The sequence below is a fragment of the Topomyia yanbarensis genome, chromosome 1 (assembly GCF_030247195.1).
Source record: "Topomyia yanbarensis strain Yona2022 chromosome 1, ASM3024719v1, whole genome shotgun sequence".
In the NCBI taxonomy this organism is placed as follows: Eukaryota; Metazoa; Arthropoda; class Insecta; order Diptera; family Culicidae; genus Topomyia; species Topomyia yanbarensis.
The window spans coordinates 190,286,761-190,306,450 of record NC_080670.1 but is presented as its reverse complement, the minus strand read 5'-3'; the positions used below and the strand labels follow the sequence as shown (position 1 = coordinate 190,306,450).

At 38.9% G+C, this 19,690-nt stretch overlaps 1 protein-coding gene across 2 annotated transcripts; it reads right to left on the bottom strand.

Annotated features, from left to right (window-relative positions):
* Window positions 1-5,849: 5,849 nt before the first annotated feature.
* On the bottom strand, window positions 5,850-19,563 carry LOC131685047 (beta-mannosidase-like). 2 transcript variants are annotated; one of them, XM_058968435.1, is made up of 7 exons: window positions 19,477-19,563; window positions 8,988-9,142; window positions 8,609-8,913; window positions 7,954-8,318; window positions 7,527-7,897; window positions 6,997-7,470; window positions 5,850-6,935 (listed from the first exon to the last, which is right to left on the bottom strand). In XM_058968435.1, the coding sequence occupies exons 1-7, from the start codon at window positions 19,485-19,487 to the stop codon at window positions 5,863-5,865; spliced, it is 2,754 nt and encodes a 917-aa protein (XP_058824418.1). In that variant the 5' UTR covers window positions 19,488-19,563; the 3' UTR covers window positions 5,850-5,862. The 2 variants fall into 2 exon arrangements, with proteins under 2 accessions (XP_058824418.1, XP_058824424.1); XM_058968441.1 differs by having other exon boundaries at window positions 8,988-9,173; window positions 19,477-19,547.
* Window positions 19,564-19,690: the final 127 nt, after the last annotated feature.

The window sequence follows — 19,690 nt, the reverse complement described above, 5'->3', positions numbered from 1 at the left end:
GTTTTGCATCAAATCTCGACGTTTCATGCAGTTTAAAGTCATTTGGCATCAAAAATGCTAATTCGATTTTGAAATTTTCCTTTACTCCCCCCTTTGAACAAAAATTGTCAAAAAAAGTTAATTCTCGTCAAAAAAATTTTTTTGAGGTAACATCAAATTTTGACGCTTTATGCATTTTGAAGTTATTTGGCATCAAAAATACCAGCCCGATTTTGAAATTTCCCCCCCTTTGAACAAAAAAAGTCCAAAAAAGAACTTTCGTCAAAAATTTTTTTTTCTTGAGATTCCATAAAATCTCGACGTCTCATGCATTTTAAAGTCATTTGGCACTAAAAACACCAAATTTTGACGCTTTATGCATTTTAAAGTCATTTGGCACTAAAAATACCAGCTCGATTTGGAAATTTTCGCCCCTTTGAACAAAAAAAGTCCACAAAAGTAAATTTTCGTTAAATTTTTTTTTTCGAGTTTACATCAAATCTCGACGTTTCAGGCATTTTAAAGTCATTTGGCATCGAAAATGCAAATTCGATTTTGAAATTTTCCTTTACTCCCCCCTTTGAACAAAAATTGCCAAAAAAAGTCAATTTTCGTTAAATTTTTTTTTGCGAGATTTCATCAAATTTTGACGCTTTATGCATTCTAAAGTCATTTGGCACTAAAAACACCAGCTCGATTTAGAAATTTTCGCCCCTTTGAACAAAAAAGTCCAAAAAAGTCAATCTTCGTCAAAATTTTTTTTTCGAGTTTACATGAAATCTCGACGTTTCATGCAGTTTAAAGTCATTTGGCATCAAAAATACAAATTCGATTTTGAAATTTTCCTTTACTCCCCCCTTTGAACAAAAATTGCCAAAAAAAGTCAATTTTCGTTAAATTTTTTTTTGCGAGATTTCATCAAATTTTGACGTTTCATGCATTTTAAAGTCATTTGGTACTAAAAACACCAGCTCGATTTGGAAATTTTCGCCCCTTTGAACAAAAAAGTCCAAAAAAGTGAATTTTCGTCAAAAAATTATTCGAGTTTATCTTCGTCAATCTTCGTCAAAATTTTTTTTTCGAGTTTACATGAAATCTCGACGTTTCATGCAGTTTAAAGTCATTTGGCATCAAAAATACAAACACGATTTTGAAATTTTCCTTTACTCCCCCCTTTGAACAAAAATTGCCAAAAAAATCAATTTTCGTTAAAAATTTTTTTGCGAGATTTCATCAAATTTTGACGCTTTATGCATTTTAAAGTCATTTGGCACTAAAAACACCAGCTCGATTTGGAAATTTTCGCCCCTTTGAACAAAAAAGTCCAAAAAAGTCAATCTTCGTCAAAATTTTTTTTTCGAGTTTACATGAAATCTCGACGTTTCATGCAGTTTAAAGTCATTTGGCATCAAAAATACAAACACGATTTTGAAATTTTCCTTTACTCCCCCCTTTGAACAAAAATTGCCAAAAAAGTCAACTTTCGTTAAAAAAAATTTTTGCGAGATTTCATCAAATTTTGACGCTTTATGCATTTTAAAGTCATTTGGCACTAAAAACACCAGCTCGATTTGGAAATTTTCGCCCCTTTGAACAAAAAAGTCCAAAAAAGTGAATTTTCGTCAAAAAATTATTCGAGTTTATCTTCGTCAATCTTCGTCAAAAATTTTTTTTCGAGTTTACATGAAATCTCGACGTTTCATGCAGTTTAAAGTCATTTGGCATCAAAAATACAAACACGATTTTGAAATTTTCCTTTACTTCCCCCTTTGAACAAAAATTGCCAAAAAAGTCAACTTTCGTTAAAAAAAATTTTGCGAGATTTCATCAAATTTTGACGCTTTATGCATTTTGAAGTCATTTGGCATCAAAAATACCAGCCCGATTTTGAAATTTTCCCCCCTTTGAACAAAAAAAGTATAAAAAAACTTTCGTTAAAATTTTTTTTCTCGAGGTTTCATCAAATCTCGACGTTTCATGCATTTTAAAGTAATTTGGCATCGAAAATGCAAATTCGATTTTGAAATTTTCCCTTACTCCCCCTTTGAACAAAAATCGTCAAAAAAAGCCAATTTTCGTCAAAATTTTTTTTTCGAGGTAACATCAAAATATGACGCTTTATGCATTTTAAAGTCATTTTGGATCAAAATACCAGCCCGATTTTGAAATTTTCCCCCCTTTGAACAGAAAAAGTCCAATAAAGAACTTTCGTTAAAAAATTTTTTTCTCGAGATTCCATCAAATCTCGACGTTTCATGCATTTTAAAGTCATTTGGCATCGAAAATGCAAATTCGATTTTGAAATTTTCCCTTACTCCCCCCTTTGAACAAAAATCGTCAAAAAAGTCAATTTTCGTCAAAAAAAATTTTTCGAGGTAATATCAAATTTTGACGTTTTATGCATTTTAAAGTCATTTTGGATCAAAAATACCAGCCCGATTTTGAAATTTTCCCCCCTTTGAACAAAAAAAGTCCAAAAAAGAACTTTCGTTAAAAATTTTTTTCTCGAGGTTTCATCAAATCTCGACGTTTCATGCATTTTAAAGTCATTTGGCATCGAAAATGCAAATTCGATTTTGAAATTTTCCTTTACTTGAACAAAAATCGTCAAAAAAGTCAATTTTCGTCAAAAAAAATTTTTCGAGATAATATCAAATTTTGACGTTTTATGCATTTTAAAGTCATTTTGGATCAAAAATACCAGCCCGATTTTGAAATTTTCCCCCTTTGAACAAAAAAAGTCCAATAAAGAACCTTCGTTAAAAATTTTTTTCTCGAGATTCCATCAAATCTCGATGTTTCATGCATTTTAAAGACATTTGGCATCGAAAATGCAAATTCGATTTTGAAATTTTCCTTTACTCCCCCCTCTGAACAAAAATCGTCAAAAATTCGTCAAATTTTTTTTTTGAGATAGCATCAAATTTTGACGCTTTGTGTATTTTCGAGTCATTTGGCATCAAAAATACCAGCCCGATTTTGAAATTTTCCCCCCTTTGAACAAAAAAAGTCCAAAAAAGAACTTTCATTAAAAAAATTTTTTCTCGAGATTCCATCAAATCTCGACGTTTCATGCATTTTAAAGTCATTTGGCATCGAAAATGCAAATTCGATTTTGAAATTTTCCTTTACTCCCCCCTTTGAACAAAAATCGTCAAAAAAAGTCAATTTTCGTTAAAAAAAATTTTGCGAGATTTCATCAAATTTTGACGCTTTATGCATTTTGGATCAAAAATACCAGCCCCATTTTGAAATTTTCCCCTCTTTGGACAAAAGAGTCCGAAAAAGAACTTTCGTTAAAAATTTTTTTTCTCGAGATTCCATCAAATCTCGATGTTTCATGCATTTTAAAGACATTTGGCATCGAAAATGCAAATTCGATTTTGAAATTTTCCCCTCTGAACAAAAATCGTCAAAAATTCATCAAATTTTTTTTTTGAGATAGCATCAAATTTTGACGCTTTGTGTATTTTCGAGTCATTTGGCATCAAAAATACCAGCCCGATTTTGAAATTTTCCCCCCTTTGAACAAAAAAAGTCCAAAAAAGAACTTTCATTAAAAATTTTTTTTCTCGAGATTCCATCAAATCTCGACGTTTCATGCATTTTAAAGTCATTTGGCATCGAAAATGCAAATTCGATTTTGAAATTTTCCTTTACTCCCCCCTTTGAACAAAAATCGTCAAAAAAAGTCAATTTTCGTTAAAAAAAATTTTGCGAGATTTCATCAAATTTTGACGCTTTATGCATTTTGGATCAAAAATACCAGCCCCATTTTGAAATTTTCCCCTCTTTGGACAAAAGAGTCCGAAAAAGAACTTTCGTTAAAAAAAATTTTCTCGGGATTCCATCAAATCTTGACGTTTCATGCATTTTAAAGTCATTTGGCATCGTAAATGCAAATTCGATTTTGAAATTTTCCTTTACTCCCCCCTTTGAACAAAAATCGTCAATTTTCGTCAAAAAATTTTTTCGTCAATCTTCGTCAAAAATTTTTTTTCGAGGTTACATCAAATTTTGATGCTTTATGCATTTTGAAGTCATTTGGCATCAAAAATACCAGCCCGATTTTGAAAATTTCCCCCCTTTGAACAAAAAAAGTCCAAAAAAGAACTTTCGTTAAAAATTTTGTTTCTCGAGGTTCCATCAAATCTCGACGTTTCATGCATTTTAAAGTCATTTGGCATCGAAAATGCAAATTCGATTTTGAAATTTTCCTTTACTCCCCCCTTTGAACAAAAATCGTCAAAAAAGTCAATTTTCGTCAAAAAATTTTTTCGAGTTTACATCAAATTTTGACGCTTTATGCATTTTAAAGCCATTTTGGATCAAAAATACCAGCCCGATTTTGAAATTTTCCCCCCGTTTGAACAAAAATCGTCAAAAAAGTCAATTTTCTTAAAAAAAAATTGGCATCAAAAATACCAGCCCGATTTTGAAATTTCCCCCCCTTCGAACAAAAAAAAGTCCAAAAAAGAACGATTTTGAAATTTTCCCCCTTTGAAAAAAAAATCCCAAAAAAGAACTTTCGTTAAAAAAATTTTTTCTCGAGATTCCATCAAATCTCGACGTTTCATTCATTTTAAAGTCATTTGGCATCGAAAATTCAGATTCGATTTTGAAATTTCCCTTTAATCCCCCCTTTGAACAAAAAAGTCAATTTTCGTCATAAATTTTTTTTCGAGGTTGCATCAAATTTTGACGCTTTATGCATTTTAAAGTCATTTGGCGTCAAAAATACCAGCCCGATTTTGAAATTTTCCCCCATTTGAACAAAAAAGTCCCAAAGATACTTTTTTGATCGATTGCTGACTAAATTTTTAACATATTTTTCGTTCCAATTTCAAAGAAAATAAGTTACACACAGTCATATATCGAGTGAAGATGGATGATCACATTATTCCTTTATTCAAACCTGTCTTTCAAATTATATCCCCATTATTTCTGCCTCTACCTTCATATTCTACAGTTTTCACTTTGCGTCTGGCTCGTGCATAATTGAACTCTCCTGAGATGACCCAAATGATCCTAAAATGAATATCAAACAAGATTCGTCATCAAAGACTCCGAGTTTCCATTCAAAATCAAAATACATTGAACTGGGTTCGACCGTATTCGATCTTCTTTCGGATCAAAGATAGTCCGCTAAGTATTCTAATATTCTGCAACGCGCAGAAGTATTCAGCTGTGCCAGATATCTCGAAAGTTCGCTTAGATAAGCTCAGAATTGTGACATTTTGTCTAATGCTAACAAATGACGTTACTGGCGACAAGATTTTTATGGAGAAGTAACGCGTTTACATACCCGCTCACAATGTTGAGATCGATGGTGTAGTTATCGATTCGCATTTGACATGCATGGATCTACTGAAGGATTGGCTGAAAGATTCGCTGTATGACAATCGCACCGGACGGCACAAAATGGTGTGTACCTTTAAACTAGTATCGGGTGACTAGAATCCTCTGCATGATCGGTTGTTTGTTTCGTACGTCCTGCATGAAATATTGCACTAATTACAAGCAAATGGTGCAAAGGCAATATATTTTTTCTCGAGAGGGGCCGGCAATATACCAGCAAGAGGAAGCTCTACCACTAATCCGAAACAAGGATTATCCATCACTTCCAGGCACACCGAATACCTCATGTGATATTTCAACCAAAGATTCAGCATAGTGCAGGATTGGACGTAGGTTAGGAACCGGAAACTTTGTGATATAGCGGAACTCCTCCCGGCATCGCACTATGGGGTAGCTAGAACAAAAAGAAATCTCGTACTTCCTGTAAGTTCGTACGAAATTGCCTTTCTTATAGTTATGGAATTTTCGAATGCAGAAAAGGAAAAAAACAAAACACATTAAATCAACTTTAATTTATTTTTCATTTTAGTCGAAAAACTGATTCACCATCATCACATTGAAATCGGCCGGTTTCAAGTCAGATTTACATCCCACATCCAGACACCGTAAGTAGATCGTTTTCGAGGGTGTGAACTGTAGAAAACCGTTGTTTGAGAAGTGACATTGCTTCAATTGTGCGTTTATTTCCGGTTTCAGTTCCATATTCAGAAATAATGCTGGCGAACTAACGTCTGCTGTCAAACTGTACTGAACAATATTAGTTTTCGGGCTACATTTCACTTTTGCAACCCTGACTTCAACGGTTGGTGTTGGCATGTGCTTTGCATTCTTGAGTTTATCAAGAAGTACAAAATTTTCCGACAATTTTGTTCCGTTATACGAGTGAAGTTGTATTAATAAAATATGGTCACTTGGATCTAAGTTGAATTGTTTCAAATGCTCGTATATGTAATAGGAGTCTACTTTGACAACGGTATTTTCTGGAATGTTCATGGATTCAAAAGTAAGCGAATGAGCTGGCGTGAAACTAGTCCAATTGTAGAATTTAATGTGAATTGACCATTTCTCATCGGTGCCCACCGTATCGCGGATCATGTACAGATCCAAAAACTTCATAGGATTTATAATACCCACGATGTGGTATTCAGTGAGCACTTGCTTCATCCAGTAGTGTAGGATTTTAAATTTTCCACCATACTCAATGCTGGACCAAGACGGCGCAATCCAGACATCGTTGAGCTGCCAGTAGAGAGCCCCCATAGTACCCTGTTCTACTCGCTTGGCACGATATACTTCTGTTTCGGTTTTCACGATCATTGCTTGTGATACTTGGCTTAGATACATCAGATCTTGCCAATAAGAAGTGGAATTTACTGATGGCATTGGTAAGTTTTGTTCGATCATTAGCAAGATTGGATCATTCCTCAAAGGACTGTGCTGGCGGTGGTCGACAAGATCCGTCAATTCATCACTACTGAGGCTTTCGGTAGGCCAACTGCTAAGTGCCGGAAAGGACTGGAATCCGTATTCGGAAATGAATCGACCTCCGGAGTATGTATTTGGATTCCACCCATCCGCTTCGTAGTTATAGTAATGAACTAAAAAAATTAAAAGGGTGGAATTAGGTCAGTTATCGCAATAACTAAGGTACCAACTTACCATCTCCATATCGTGGATCTTGTGGATTCGATGCAGTATAATCTTCCGCCGTTGATTGATCACCATTCGAAGGAGACGATATTAGCACAGTTCTCCATTTGTCTACCCTTAGAATTTCAGGCTGGACAACTTCCACATAAAGTCTCTTATACTCCTCAATGTAGGCTTCCTCATCAGACGCAGTTCCGTACCAATTCTGTCGCAGCGCAACTTCATTCTCGTTGTTGGTCGCCCAAATAGCCACACTCGGATGATGCTGTATGCGTCTTATATTCTGCTGTACTTCCAACGCCACATTTGCTAGGAATTCGTCGTTAGCGGGATACATGGAACATGCAAACATCAGATCATGCCATATCAGAATTCCTAGTTCATCGGCAAGCTCATAGAAGTAGTCGCTCTCGTACAAACCTCCGCCCCAAACGCGAAGCATGTTCATATTTGCATCACGTGTAGCATCTAGTAGGTACTTCACTGAAATTGGAAGATGACGTTAAATCTAGTTTTCCAGCAGAAGGTTCCATCTGTACCGTAGTTTTCGTTATACGAGCTCTCTGGCAATATAGAAGCTGGTATCCAATTCGATCCTTTCATGAATATTGGAATGTTGTTGATCGTGAAATAGAACATTAATCCGTCATCTGTTTTCTCTTGGATGAGTTCTACGCTACGGAAGCCTATGCGAATAGTTTTTTCCGTCCACATTTTGCCGTGATAATGGATGTGAGCGTTATTCGCATTCTCGTCATCCCATTTCACGGTTAAGTTGTACATTACTTGTCTGCCGTGACCGTTTGGCCACCAGAGCTCGACAGATTTTTTTGGTACTGTTAGGATCGTTTCTATTAGTATTTCACCGTTTTTATCACTCTTCTCGTCGATCGTAATTATTTGTGCTTCTCTGAAATTAAAATAATTTTAGGAAATTAGTTGTTTTACGAAACATCTACAACTCACAATATTTCAAAACTCAATGTTCCCTTTATAATTTCACTCGAAGTACCAGTTTCCAGGTATGCTCCCACCAAAACTTTCCAATTATTGTCCTCTTCAGTCAACGCAAATGTAACATCTCTTATTTTGACAGAGTGATAAAGCTCTATTTGTACTGGCTTCCATATTCCCATCGAAGGAGCGGACAAACCCCAATCCCAGGAAAAACTGGCTTGCATTTTTCTAATCTGATTAACATGGCATTCGCCGTTGTACTCCTCCGGGGGACATTCGGGGACCACCTTCAAATGGTTGTTTTTCGCAGCTAGATCCGCTGCTTCCACGATGGGCGACCGGATCGCCACACGGAGGTTTGATGATCCTTGGCACTGAAATATTTGGAGGGTATAAATTTAGTTGAAAACTATTTTTTTCTCCGCTTAGCAGAACATTGTTTTAAACCACATTTTCACGTTATAACTAAATTAGATATGAAATTTGCGTTCTGACTTCGTCTCATCAGAATCCGACACTAACTTAGTGACAGGACAAAGCTATCACCAGATCGACGCTAGCTCCAAAAACGAACTCACCTTTTGTGTTTCTGAGCAAACACCTAGTCCTGCGTGATGTCTCGCAAGAAAAGGAGTAACACAAGTAATCATTTAGAAATACATACCTTATCTCGTAGCATAAATTTGACGTCAAACCGATAGCGGACAAACATATTGTTTGTCCTGCCCAATAGATCACCATTGAAATAAACATCGGCAAATGTATCAACTCCATGAAATGTTAGTACAACGTGTGTATAGCTAAGATCCAGAGCGTCACATGGTATATCCAATGAGTAGGTCCAGTTATCTTTCGCGATCCATTTCGTAGTTAGGTCATTTTTGCCATCGTAAAGTGATCCAATGATATGAGCCTGTTCCAGAGTAGTATAGACTCCCGATGGTACCGTCACGTTTTCCAATCTGATCGCTTAATAATTAAAGCAAGCATATCTTTAGAAAATACTTTTCATGGTCTATACGATTTCGAAAGGGTTTACTTACTTCCATTGGCGTTTTCGACGTGCCATCCGTGATTTAAATCAAATTCCTCCGATCTCAATGGCGTATGTTGCGAAGCGGCTTGGATTGAAATAATGGCGGCGATAGCAATGACGAGTTGGATCATGGTTTGAATCGAACGATCAGAACGTAAATTGCTGTTGGGAAAGATGGGAAAAATTTTCTTCACTACCGGAACCGATAGCAAGGAACGAATTGAACTCGGAAGATAAGTCGAACGAAAATTCAGCAGGGGAATTCCATTTCTGCACAGACGATAACAATCAACCGTCTCTGATTCGAACAAAATGTTGCAGTCGCATTCGCATATAAATCTTCGTATTTTTCACAAGCAATCAGACTATTTTTACTCAAGAACAGTGTTGAGTAAATTACCTAAAATTAACAATCATCAGTGATAATTGTCAGAATAACGTGCAATGATCATAATCTTCATAAAATTACTACTAATTTTCTTAGAGGTTCGTCATGATCATGATCACCTCTATTAAAAATGATCATAATATGAAATCGATCGTCTTGATGCTTCTAGCATTGAACAGTTTCCAAAAAAAAAAAAAAACAATGTAGAAACGCATGCGCCATTTTTTAAATTTCTCTTGAGTTCTCTGCTCTGATTGGGTCCATGACGTTTGGCATAAATACGTTAGGCATAATGGACGCTAGGCATTAACCTTCAAACTACCAAGCCCTCTTCGATACACCAAAATCGACGTTCAATTGGCCATAACTTTTTTTCTGTTTAATCGATTTTGATGCAGTTTTTTGCCAAAGAACCGGAAATTATTCCAATTTTCGAAAATGCGTTTAAAATCGTATTCGGAGCTACGACCCCGGAGTGAATCCAGATTGCAGTGGGGTACCAACTTTTGGTCATTTTCAGTTTTTCATAAATATTTTCAAAACAACGCTAGAATTCAACATTTTTCGACAAGAATTTGTCATAATTGACCTTCTTACATAATAATTGCACTTCATATATTAGTAATACGAATTGGCCAGTTCCTGGGAGCGGTTCCCAAAAGTGGCCATTCATGAGCTTACATTGCATATGCTTTATTATAACAGAAACACAAATCTTATCAGATCGTCTACTTAGTATAGCAAGCAATTAATTCAATAAGGGTTTAATATAGATTTGCCACTTTCTGTCCAGTTCCGGGAATTCCGGAACACGGTTCCCAGGAAGAAATTTATTTTTTATGATAATTGTGGAATGCGGCACATCAAAAAACATCAACTCGATGATCTATGAAGAATGCAATCATATACGAAGGTATCCGGACACATGTAGACACTTGATGACCAGTTCCGGTAATTCCGGAACATGGTTCCCAGGTCAAATTTTATTTTTATGATAATCATAGCATGCGGCACATCAAAAAACATCAACTCGATGATCTGTGAAGAATGCAATCATATACGCAGGTATCCGTACACTTGTGGACCATTGATGACCAGTTCCGTGAATTCCGGAACACGGTTCCCGGGTCAAATTTTATTTTTATGATAATCATGGCATGCGGCACATCAAAAAACATCAACTCGATAATCTATGAAGAGTGCAATCATATACGAAGGCATCCGGATACATACGGACACTTGATGGAGAGTTTCGGGAACTCCGGAACACGGTTCCCAGGACGAATTTTATTTTTATGATAATCATGGAATGAGGCACATCAAAAAACATCAACTCGAAGATCTATGAAGAATGCAATCATATACGAAGGTATCCGGACACATACGGACACTTGATGACCAGTTCCGGGAATTCCGGAATACGGTTCCTAGGACAAATTTTATTTTTATGATAATCGTGGCATGCGGCACATAAAAAAACATCAACTCGATGATCTATGAAGAATGCAATCATGTATGAAGACATCCGTACACATGCGGACACATGATGCCCGGTTCCGAGAATTTTGGAATACGGTTCCGAGGACGAATTTCGTTTTTTATGATAATCATGGCATGAGGCACATCAAAAAACATCAACTCGATGATCTATGAAGAATACGAAGGCATCGATACAAGCGGACACTTGATGATCGATTTCAGGAATTCCGGAACACGGTTCCCGAGTCGAATTTTGTTTTCCATGATGAGCATGATAATATATGAAGGTATCCGGACACATGATTCTCAGTTCCGGGAATTCCGGAACACAGTTCACAGTACGAAATTTTTTATTCGATTTTTTTGTTTTTGAGTTGAGCTATGCGGTTCATCAAAAAACATCTACTCGATGATCTACGAAGAAAGCAGTCATCCAGACACATACGGACATTTGATGGCCGGTTCCGTGAATTCCGGAACACGCTTTATTTTCCTTTCGTTAAGGAACGATTGCTAATGGTCTGTGAAACCGTAGCACACAAAACAAATACTCTGGAGCAGAAAAGCATTTGTTTTGTTGCTCATAAGCTGTGCGGATTATAGCAGACGCATGTGAGTGTGTCATCGCTCCAAATTTGGGCTCCTATCACAACATGTCCCGTATAAACTTAATGTCACTCCTGAATACCATGTCTACAAACATGTCTAGTATGAATAAGAAAATCGGAGACAAATAACTGTATTGTGGCGACTTGTGCTTACTTATACTGTGACATTTTACTTATGAGTTTCTCATTTGACTTCCCACAAATTTCAGCATTGATCATGATCGCTGAGAAATATTTTCCTAAAAAAGCAAATCAAATTGGCACTAAAAATGGGGTAAAGATGAGGTTGAGAAGCTGAACGATAATTTTTTTAACCACGCCACCGGGAAAAAATATCGTTCATCACGCATATGAAGTTTACTATTCCATTGTATGGTATTGGTGATGTTATAGTTATAGGAGTTACCCGGCGCAAAAAAACAAAATGTCAATAATGAGAGAGGGGTGTGGTGGTAAAAAAAAGACTATCCAATTCTATTTTATCTCTTTGTGGTTCGTTGATATTTGCACTCAATCACTGTGTGCGAATTACTGCATGTATATGAGGATGACTTTTGGACAAGAGAGCGTTAGCTCAAAATCAAAAAATGCGACCGCGCTATTTTGGGTAAAGCTTAAAAAAATAAGTTACGTAACGGAGTGTAGTATCAAGGCTTTGCTTTACATACATTACAGATCTTACAGAAAAATATGTCGGCCAAGGAACCGTATTCTGGAATCCACGGAACCACAACATCAATAGACCGCATGTGTCCGGATGTCTTCATATATGACTGCTTTCCTAAGTGTTTCGAGCTGCGAAATTGGCCCTTAACAAGGCTATTAAGAGCAGCAAGAGAGCGTGTTTCGACAACCTGTGCGAGAGTGCCAACGCGAATCCATGGGGTGACGCCTACCGGATTGTGATGGCCAAGACCAAAGGGGGCTCCTCACCCCCAGAACGGTCTCCGGACCGGTTGGCAACGATTATCGAAGTACTCTTCCCGTCTCGAGCCACAAGCCCCTGGCCACCTGCACTACGAGACAGTGCGGGCACGGTCGAAATGGTGGCTCCAGTGACGAACGAAGAACTACTCGCAGTGGCTAAATCCCTAGCAATGAACAAAGCTCCAGGGCCGGATGGAGTCCCGAACAACGCTCTCAAGGCAGCGATCATAGCGAACCCGAACATGTTCAGGCTAGCTATGCAGAGATGCCTTGACGAGTGCCGTTTCCCCGATAGATGGAAAAGGCAGAAACTGGTGCTGTTGCCGAAGCCCGGGAAGCCGCCAGGCGATCCATCGGCGTACAGACCAATCTGTCTGATAGACACGACTGGCAAACTGCTTGAGAGGATCATCCTCAACAGGCTCACCCCGTACGCGGAAGGTACGGACGGTCTGTCAAGCAACCAGTTTGGCTTTCGGAAGGGTAAGTCCACAGTGGATGCTCTCAACGCAGTGATAAATACTGCCGAGATAGCGATCCAACGAAAAAGGCGAGGTATTCGATACTGTGCGTTAGTGACACTTGACGTGAAGAACGCATTCAACAGCGCAAGCTGGGATGCCATCGCGCTCTCGTTACACCGGCTTAGCCTACCGGTGGGTCTGTACCGGATCCTGGAAAGTTACTTCCAAAACCGCGTACTGCTATACGAGACCGATGCCGGTCAGAAAAGGGTTCCGATTACCGCCGGAGTCCCGCAGGGCTCGATCCTAGGCCCGGTGCTATGGAACCTCATGTATGACGGGGTTCTGAGACTGAAGTTCCCTCCTGGGGTCAAGATCGTCGGCTTTGCCGACGACGTAACCTTGGAGGTCTACGGGGAGTCAATTCCTGAGGTAGAACTAACCGCAGAACACGCGATTAGCACGGTGGAGGAATGGATGAGCGCGAGACCCAGCAAACCAGCAATCGTATATAAAAGTTTACAATAAATTACAAATAATGACAGACTAAATCAAAATTACAAATAGTGCAAGCAAAAATTATGTTTTGTTGTAAAAAGTTCACATAAAATGCAAATCTGTGATCGAAATACAATGTTGACTTGACGTTATTTATTAGTCCACTACAACTTAAAACAAGATTGTACATGCGGAATAATAAAGACAATTTTGAAACATTGTATAGAAATTAATTTGCAATTGGATTAAACTGCAAAATCGTTCAAAAAAATAGCCACCTCCTTATAGCACTTCGCAAATTCTCTGCCAGACTAGTTCAATATTTGAGCAATAAAAAATGGCTTGAGTACAGAATGTGGGTTGTGATTTGACAGGTATAGAAGGTATCATTGGAATGCCATATTTAGTTGGATTATGGTATTTGGTATAGATCGTAATCACAAAGCGATAAAAATGATCAAATATAATCGTTGCTTGACAGTGTATAAATAGATGAGTACATAGCGGCTATGCTGGGAATCCGAAGATCACAGGTTCGAAACTGGAAGTAAATCGTAGCAGGTAATTTTAATAATTGATGTTCCAGTAACTCCAACCTCACCCATGAAAAACATATCTCTCTCTACCAGTGTGGGCGTAACTGTGTCTTATAATAGAATTATAGAAATTTCATCCTGATTTTTTATTTTCATATTTTTTTTTAAAAATACTTCTTTTTACCACATTGGGCTGCATAAACCTTCATGTGTGATTGTAAAGTTGATCATATATAAACTCACAATGATAAGCTAGACGATTGTATAATGCTTCTGATGAGATCAAAATTCGTCGTAAATCACATAGTTCTACTATACCGATTTGTTGTACGTATATGGCCTCCACTTTTGTTCACATAGAAGAGATCTGTGCATTTTATACAATCAATTCATATCATAGAAGAGTACAGTTAATCAAATTGCAACTTATTAAAGTGAATCAAAATGTTGGCTGGGGAGGCCTGGAGCTCGCTCATCATAAGACGGAGGTAGTTATCGTCAACAACCGCAAGTCGGCACAACATGCAGTTATCCATGTGGGAGAAGTCGCGATCACTTCACAGCGAAGTCTGAAGTCTCTCGGAGTCATTATAGACGACAAGCTGACCTTCGGCAGCCATGTCGACTATACGTGCAAGAGAGCGTCGACTGCTGTTGCGGCACTATCGAGAATGATGTCCAACAGCTCAAAGGTGTGCGCCAGTAGACGTAGGTTACTGGCAGGCGTTGCCGTATCTATCCTCAGGTACGGCGGCCCGTCATGGTCAAGAGCACTGAGGGTAACCAGTTACCTACAGAAACTGGAGAGCACCTACCGCGTGATGTGCCTCAGAGTGATATCTGCCTACCGCACGGTATCACACGATGCATCCTGCGTGATAGCGAGCATGATGCCAGTCGGGCTGGTCATTCGGGAAGATGAGGAGTGCTTTGAGCTACGTGGAAATAGGGGAGCCCGCGAGCGCACCAGGGCGACCTCGGTCGCCAGATGGCAGCGTGAGTGGGACAACTCCTCGAAAGGTAGGTGGACTCACCGGCTGATACCTAGCATATCGAGCTGGGTGGGAAGACCCCATGGGGAAGTTCACTTCCACCTGACACAATTCCTGTCAGGCCATGGCTGTTTCCGTCAGTACCTCCACAGGTTCGGGCACGCGGAGGTCCCAGTCTGCCCGGGCTGCCCAGGTGTAGATGAAACTGCCGAACACATACTGTTCGTATGTCATCGGTTCGACGTCGAAAGAAGAGCAATGCTTGACGTCTGTGGCTGGGACACAACCCCTGATACCCTTATTCAGCGGATGTGTCAATCGGTGGAGAAGTGGAACGCAGTCTCGGCTGCTACCATCCAGATTGCCAGTAGGCTACAGGTAATCTGGCGAACCGAGCAACAGACGACGGGCACGGCTAACTAGTGATTGGTTAGCTGGAGCGAAAAAGGCCAAGCGCAAAATAAGAGAGTGAATGGTCTGTTCATGCCGAGGCAGGTTGGCGCAGCGAATGGCAACCGCGTAAGGGGTAAACCCAGCCACCCCGAAGCAAGGCAGAAGAGTGAGTGTATAGGCGTATAAGTGGACTGCCTCATGCCAAGACGGGAGGGTCGTAGCGTAGTATGTTGGAACTAAGCTATCGATGCCTCATGGCGTGGCAGAGGAGTGAAAGGGTGAGCATCCAAGTCAGTCTCACACTGCATGTTAAGGGTGAGCATAAAAGTCAGCCTCACAGGTTGGTAGAGGCTAGCACAAAAGTCAGCCTAGCAAGGAATGAAACAGGTGAGCACAAAAGTCAGCCTCGCATGGTATGTCAGAAGTGGGGCCTAAGAAAAATGTCCCACATGGGATGCCAGAGGGAGTGACAAAGGTACAATAGAGTGGCACGATTGAGAGTGAATCAGGTGATAGGGTGAGCACCCAAGTCAGCCTCACATGGTATGGGTAGGGCGAGCACAAAAGTAAGCCTAGCAAGGAATGAGTAAGGTGAGCACACAAGTCAGCCTCGCATGGAACGTAAAAGGTGAGCACAAAAGTCAGCCTCATGTGGGAGTGTTTGGGAGTGAATCAAAGTGCGATTGAGAGAGCACCCAAGTAAGCCTAATACAGGATGTATGAACGCGTGAGTGAGAGTGAATGAGTACATTTAGTACAGCCATCCCCCCAGAAGTAATACCGAGAGGTAGTTCCTGGGAAGAATGATGGCGGAGCCCAATGGGGTTTAGTCGGTATTAATGGCTGGTCACCATTCGAGTCCGACACGCCCCCAGTGCACCCCGTGCGGTAGATTGGACTCTACCAATAGCACGTGTACTGGGCTAGGACATAAAGGTCTTCTCCATTGTAAAAAAAAAAAAATGACTGCTTTCCTCGTAAATCATCGAATTGATTTGTTTGGTTATGTTGCTCTCCATCAAGTGTCCGTATGTATCCGGTTGCCTTCGAATATGATTGCATTCTTCATAGATCAGCGAGTTGATGTTTTTTGATATGCCGCATGCCACGATTATCATAAAAATAAAATTCATCCTGGGAACCGTGTTCCGGAATTCCCGGAACTTTCCATCAAGTGTCCATATGTGTCCGGTTGCCTTCAATATGATTGCATTTTTCATAGATCTTCGAGTTGATGTTTTTTTATGTGCCTCATTCCATGATTATCATAAAAATAAAATTCGTCCTGGGAACCGTGTTCCGGAATACCCGAAACTCTCCATCAAGTGTCCGTATGTATCCGGATGCCTTCGTATATGATTGCACTCTTCATAGATTATCGAGTTGATGTTTTTTGATGTGCCGCATGCCATGATTATCATAAAAATAAAATTTGACCCGGGAACCGTGTTCCGGAATTCCCGGAACTGGTCATCAATGGTCCACAAGTGTACGGATGCCTTTGTATATGATTGCATTCTTCACAGATCATCGAGTTGATGTTTTTTGATGTGCCACATGCTATGATTATCATAAAAATAAAATTTGACCTGGGAACCATGTTCCGGAATTACCGGAACTGGTCATCAAGTGTCTACATGTGTCCGGATACCTTCGTATATGATTGCATTCTTCATAGATCATCGAGTTGATGTTTTTTGATGTGCCGCAAGCCATGATTATCATAAAAAAAATTTGACACGAGAACCGTGTTCTGGAATTCTCGGAACTGGTCATCAAGTGTCTACATGTGTCCGGATGCCTTCGAATGTGATTGCATTCTTCATAGATCATCGAGTTGATGTTTTTTTATGTGTCGCATTCCACAATTATCATATAAAATAAATTTCGTCCTGGGAACCGTGTTCCGGAATTCCCGGAACTGGTCAGAAAGTGGCAAATCTATATTAAACCTTTATTGAATTAATTGCTTGCTATACTAAGTAGACGATCTGATAAGATTTGTTGAAATAAATTAGTGTGTCTGTTATAATAAAGCATATGCAATGTAAGCTCATGAATGGCCACTTTTGGGAACCGCTTCCAGGAACTGGCCAATTCGTATTACTAATATATGAAGTGCAATTATTATGTAAGAAGGTCAATTATGACAAATTCTTGTCGAAAAATGTTGAATTCTAGCGTTGTTTTGAAAATATGTATGAAAAACTGAAAATGCCCAAAAGTTGGTACCCCACTGCAATCTGGATTTACTCCGGGGTCGTAGCTCCGAATACGATTTTTAACGCATTTTCGAAAATTGGAATAATTTTCGGTTCTTTTGCAAAAAACTGCATCAAAATCGATTAAACAGAAAAAAAGTTATGGCAAAAAGAACGTCGATTTTGGTGTATCGAAGAGTGCTTGGTAGTTTGAAGGTTAAAGGAATCTTGTCGAAATAAGGAGAAGTGGAATTCATTATTTGAAGAAACTGTTTCCAAGGGAATACCCAACAGTTCATATTGTGAGAATCCAGATGACAAAAAACATTCCTTCTTACTTAACTTTGGGTGCAAATCACATATAATCAAACAACGCTGATCACGAACTCAGGTCAGACTCCTATATGCCCTATTCGGATTGAGGTTAAATATCAACTCGGCGTTAGTTCTTTTATAGATTAATATTTAACAGCAAAAAGCAGTCAGCAGGCGTGACTTAGGCCTCAAACTTGTTATGTCGGCATACTTCGAATAATGGGAACAAACCCGAATGTTGCTTATGGGAGATTCAAATCAATTGGCATTTTTTCATGCTTGCTCTAAATACCCAAATTTAATGAAAGGTTATTGTAAGTAATTGTAAATAGTTAAAATATCCAGTTGCGTCTAACGGTAGCTATATTCGTTAATCTTGTAATGTCACCTTGCAGGACGATGTTAGTTAAAAAGTTAGGTTAATTACATTCGTCATCAAAAGCTTTGCATAGTACCGAAAATATCGGTGCTTATCTTTATTCAGTACCGTTATTTCGGTCCCAACGATGGGTCGGTATTCCGGGGATTTGCGTTACCGGTACTATCGGTACCACGATAATAGTTCAATCCTAGTTCTTGGCTCGTTGGAATTTTCTACGTGAACAATTTCGGATAACGTCTTTTTTCGGAAGGAATATTAAGCCTTTGGTCCCGATTCATGGCGATATGGCTGAAATTTTCAAATCCGCAAGATATTGCGCATTTTGCACCTAACAAGACTCCTGCGTTGAAAATATTTGCACAGTGCATTTCCCTCACTACACATATACATATGCGTTCTGTATACTCGTACCCTATCTGACAGTTCTTTTTGTTTTGTGTTTGCAATTTGCCGCCGCTAGATTAGGTAAATTTTTTTTTCAAAATTTTATAACAAAAGGCTAAATAAAATGTGTGATATTATGTTAATGCGGAACCATTTTCAGCCTCGGTAAACACGGATTGAAACAACATATGATTACGGACGATTTACAACCCACGGACTCGGATCCGGAAGCTGAAGAGTGGTTAAATATAATCAACTATTCTCGGACGATCTTTTGCGTTACGATGACTCTCCTGCTGCTTCATTGTCATCTGAAATGATTGTATACAGCTTAAGCTTGTCCGATACCGGGATGGATATCAGCAAAGCAAAAAATGTTGATCACCAACAAAGTGAAAGCAGATTTTCTCAGAAAATTGCTGGAAGGATTGCTTGGTTGCTGGCTGCATATTGCGGTACAGGATTTTAAGGGCCATAGTTCCGGCAAGGAAGCTGGTCTCCAGAAATACTGCCGAACAATTCACTCAGTTGTTGCCTGCTGGCGAAAAACTTTTAGAAACGAGAAGTGATTTTTACATGCGACGAAAGTGGAGTGGCAATGCCTGTTTGAAGCTCCAAGCCGATTCTGCAAAAGGACGATTTCATCCGTTTTGCGTTGTTCAATGATAAAACCAACCATAGATATTACTTATCTTTAACTAATCTACTAATCTTAATTGAAATTTCCAATGCTAATCGATAAAAAATGACACGACATATTTTGTTGTCCAAATTCTGCATGAGTATTAGTGAGTGAGGAAAACTAGCTGTCAAAAATCTCACGCGCTAGCGGCTTAAAATTCATAGGATGGGCAATATTCATATGGCGGTTCAAGAAATCATGACGACTTTTTCACTTAAATAATTGTATCTAGAGACAATATATTTACCACAAATTCATTGTGCACTGCCAAACAAGAATAACACGGGTCGAACTAATGAAATGGTACCGAGTCGGTCAACAATCGAGTTCAAACTGATGATTTTGGACAATAACAATCTGTCTCTGCCTTTCCAATTTACTTTCGTCAATCTTATCTGAATTATATTGGAAGCTGTGTTGATATGATGATATCACAAATAATGAGTTTTAAGCAGTAGTAG